This window comes from Dunckerocampus dactyliophorus, chromosome 9 (assembly GCF_027744805.1).
Source record: "Dunckerocampus dactyliophorus isolate RoL2022-P2 chromosome 9, RoL_Ddac_1.1, whole genome shotgun sequence".
Taxonomy (NCBI): Eukaryota; Metazoa; Chordata; class Actinopteri; order Syngnathiformes; family Syngnathidae; genus Dunckerocampus; species Dunckerocampus dactyliophorus.
In genome coordinates this window covers 1842501-1845000 of record NC_072827.1, presented here as the reverse complement: position 1 = coordinate 1845000, position 2500 = coordinate 1842501, and the positions used below count along the sequence as shown (strand labels likewise).

The following is a 2500-nucleotide window of genomic DNA, read 5'->3' as shown; positions in this document are numbered from 1 at the left end:
TGTATGTACGTAAACGCATCGAGCGCTGAGACGACCTTCAACGTCGTCGCCATATTGGATGTGTCAAGGCTGCGCTGTGAATGAATTGAGAAAAATGGAGAAGATCAAATACATTGTTTTTGGCGCCTAACAGTTTCCCCAAGTATATTAGTGCGTGGGTGAATGTATAAACAAGGTGAATTAACTTAAATTTCTTTGTAGGATGGCGCTTTATGAGAGTAAGTACATTCAGCTGTATTCATTACAGTAGCCTGACACGTCCAATATGGCGGCGACGTTGACGTATCGCAGCAGTGGACGTGGTCAAACCGCGTCTAGGTCTATGGTTAGCATGTCGTCGACTCTTCACAGGTAGACATACCGAACAGTGTTGGAACACACTACTGGCTGGGAGCGTGGACTACTGTTAATACACAAACACACCTGCAGTTTCCACAGGAAGTCCAGTCTGGCGGTGGACTCCACTTGCTGACCGTGAAGGTAGAGGGCCAGCACGAAGACGGTGATAACCACGGGGGTCATGATCTTCAGGGGGACCTTGGAGTCCACCACGCAGCTACACACATACACACACATATACATATGCTGTATATACATATATACACACGCACACATAGATATGCTGTATATACATATATACACACACGTGTGTGTATATACTGTATATATATACACACACACACGTATATAGACATATATATACATATATATACACATATACTGTACATACATATATACACACATATATATATATACATATATATATATATATATATATATATATATATATATATACACATACACACATATTTACAGTGGGGCAAAAAAGTATTTAGTCAGCCACCAATTGCGCACATTCTCCCACTAAAAGAGAGGTCTCTGATTTTCATCGTAGGTGTACCTCAACTATGAGACAAAATGAGAAAAAAAATCCAGAAAATCACTGTCTGATTTTAAAGAATTTATTTGCGAATCATGGTGGAAAATAAGTATTTGGTCACCTACAAACAAGCATGATCGAGGCTCTCACAGACCTGAAACTTCTTCTTGTCCTCCACTCGTTACGTGTATTAATGGCACATATTTGAACTCATTATCAGTATAAAAGACACCTGTCCACAACCTCAGACAGTCAGACTCCAAACTCCACTATGGCCAAGACCAAAGAGCTGTCAAAGGACACCAGAAACAAAACTGTAGACCTGCACCAGGCTGGGAAGACTGACTCTGCAATAGGTAAGCAGCTTGGTGTGAAGAAATCAACTGGGGGAGCAATTATTAGAAAGTGGAGGACATGCAAGACCAGGGATAATCTCCCTCGATCTGGGACTCCCCGCAAGATCTCACCCCGTGGGGTCATAATGATCACGACAATGGTGAGCAAAAATCCCAGAACCACATAAGGGGACCTAGTGAATGACCTGCAGGAAGCTGGGACCAAAGTAACAGCCAAACGTGTCCCCCTGTTTAAGCCAGTACACGTCCAGGCTTGTCTGAAGTTTGCTCGAGAGCATTTGGATGATCCACAAGAGGATTGGGAGAATGTGATATGGTCACATGAAACCAAAATAGAACTTTTTGGTAGAAACTCAACTTGTCGTGTTTGGAGGAAAAACAATGCTGAGTGAATCCTAAGAACACCATACCTACTGTGAAGCATGGGGGTGGAAACATCATACTTTGGGGCTGTTTTTCTACAGAGGGACCAGGACGACTGACCCGTGTAAAGGAAAGAATAGATGGGGCCATGCAGCGTGTGATTTTAAGTGAAAACCTCATTCCATCAGCAAGGGCATTGAAGATGAAACGTGGCTGGTCTTTCAGCATGATCATGATCCCAAACACACCGCCCGGGCAACGACGGAGTGGCCTTGTAAGAACCATTTGAAGGCCCTGGAGTGGCCGAGCCAGTCTCCACATCTCAAACCCATCAAAAATCTTTGGAGGGAGTTGAAAGTCTGTGTTGCCCAGCGACAGCTGCAAAACATCACTGCTGTGACAAAGGGAAGATAAAGTATTGAGATGGATCTTTGTTATTGACCAAATACTTATTTTCCACCATAATTTGCAAATAAATTCTTTAAAAATCAGACAATGTGATTTTCTGTTTTTTTTTCTCATTGTGTGTCTCATAGTTGAGGTACACCTATGATGAAAATTGGAGACCTCACTCATCTTTTAAGTTGGAGAACGTGCGCAACTGGTGGCTGACTAAATACTTTTTTGCCCCACTGTACATACACATACATATATAAACATATACAAGTATATACATATACACTGCTCACAAAAATTAAAGGAACACTTTTTTATTGGGCCTGGCATGAATTGAATTAAACCTGTCTGATCAGGGCATCAATGAGCTCCTGGACAGTCTGAGGAGCAACCTGGCGGCGCCGGATGGACCTCAACATAATGTCCCAGAGGTGTTCTATTGGGTTTAGGTCAGGTGAACGTGGGGGCCAGTCAATGGTATCAATTCCTTCACCCTCCAGGAACT

General features: G+C 42.8%; 1 protein-coding gene across 7 annotated transcripts in view; it reads right to left on the bottom strand.

Annotated features, from left to right (window-relative positions):
• Positions 1 to 2500, bottom strand: part of adcy5 (adenylate cyclase 5) — a 49283-nt gene that overhangs the window by 6481 nt on the left and 40302 nt on the right. For all 7 annotated transcript variants that reach the window (XM_054788124.1, XM_054788122.1, XM_054788121.1 and 4 more), the window contains one exon: positions 424 to 556. In XM_054788124.1, the coding sequence (XP_054644099.1) occupies positions 424 to 556 (133 nt within the window). The remainder of the gene's footprint in view (positions 1 to 423; positions 557 to 2500) is intronic.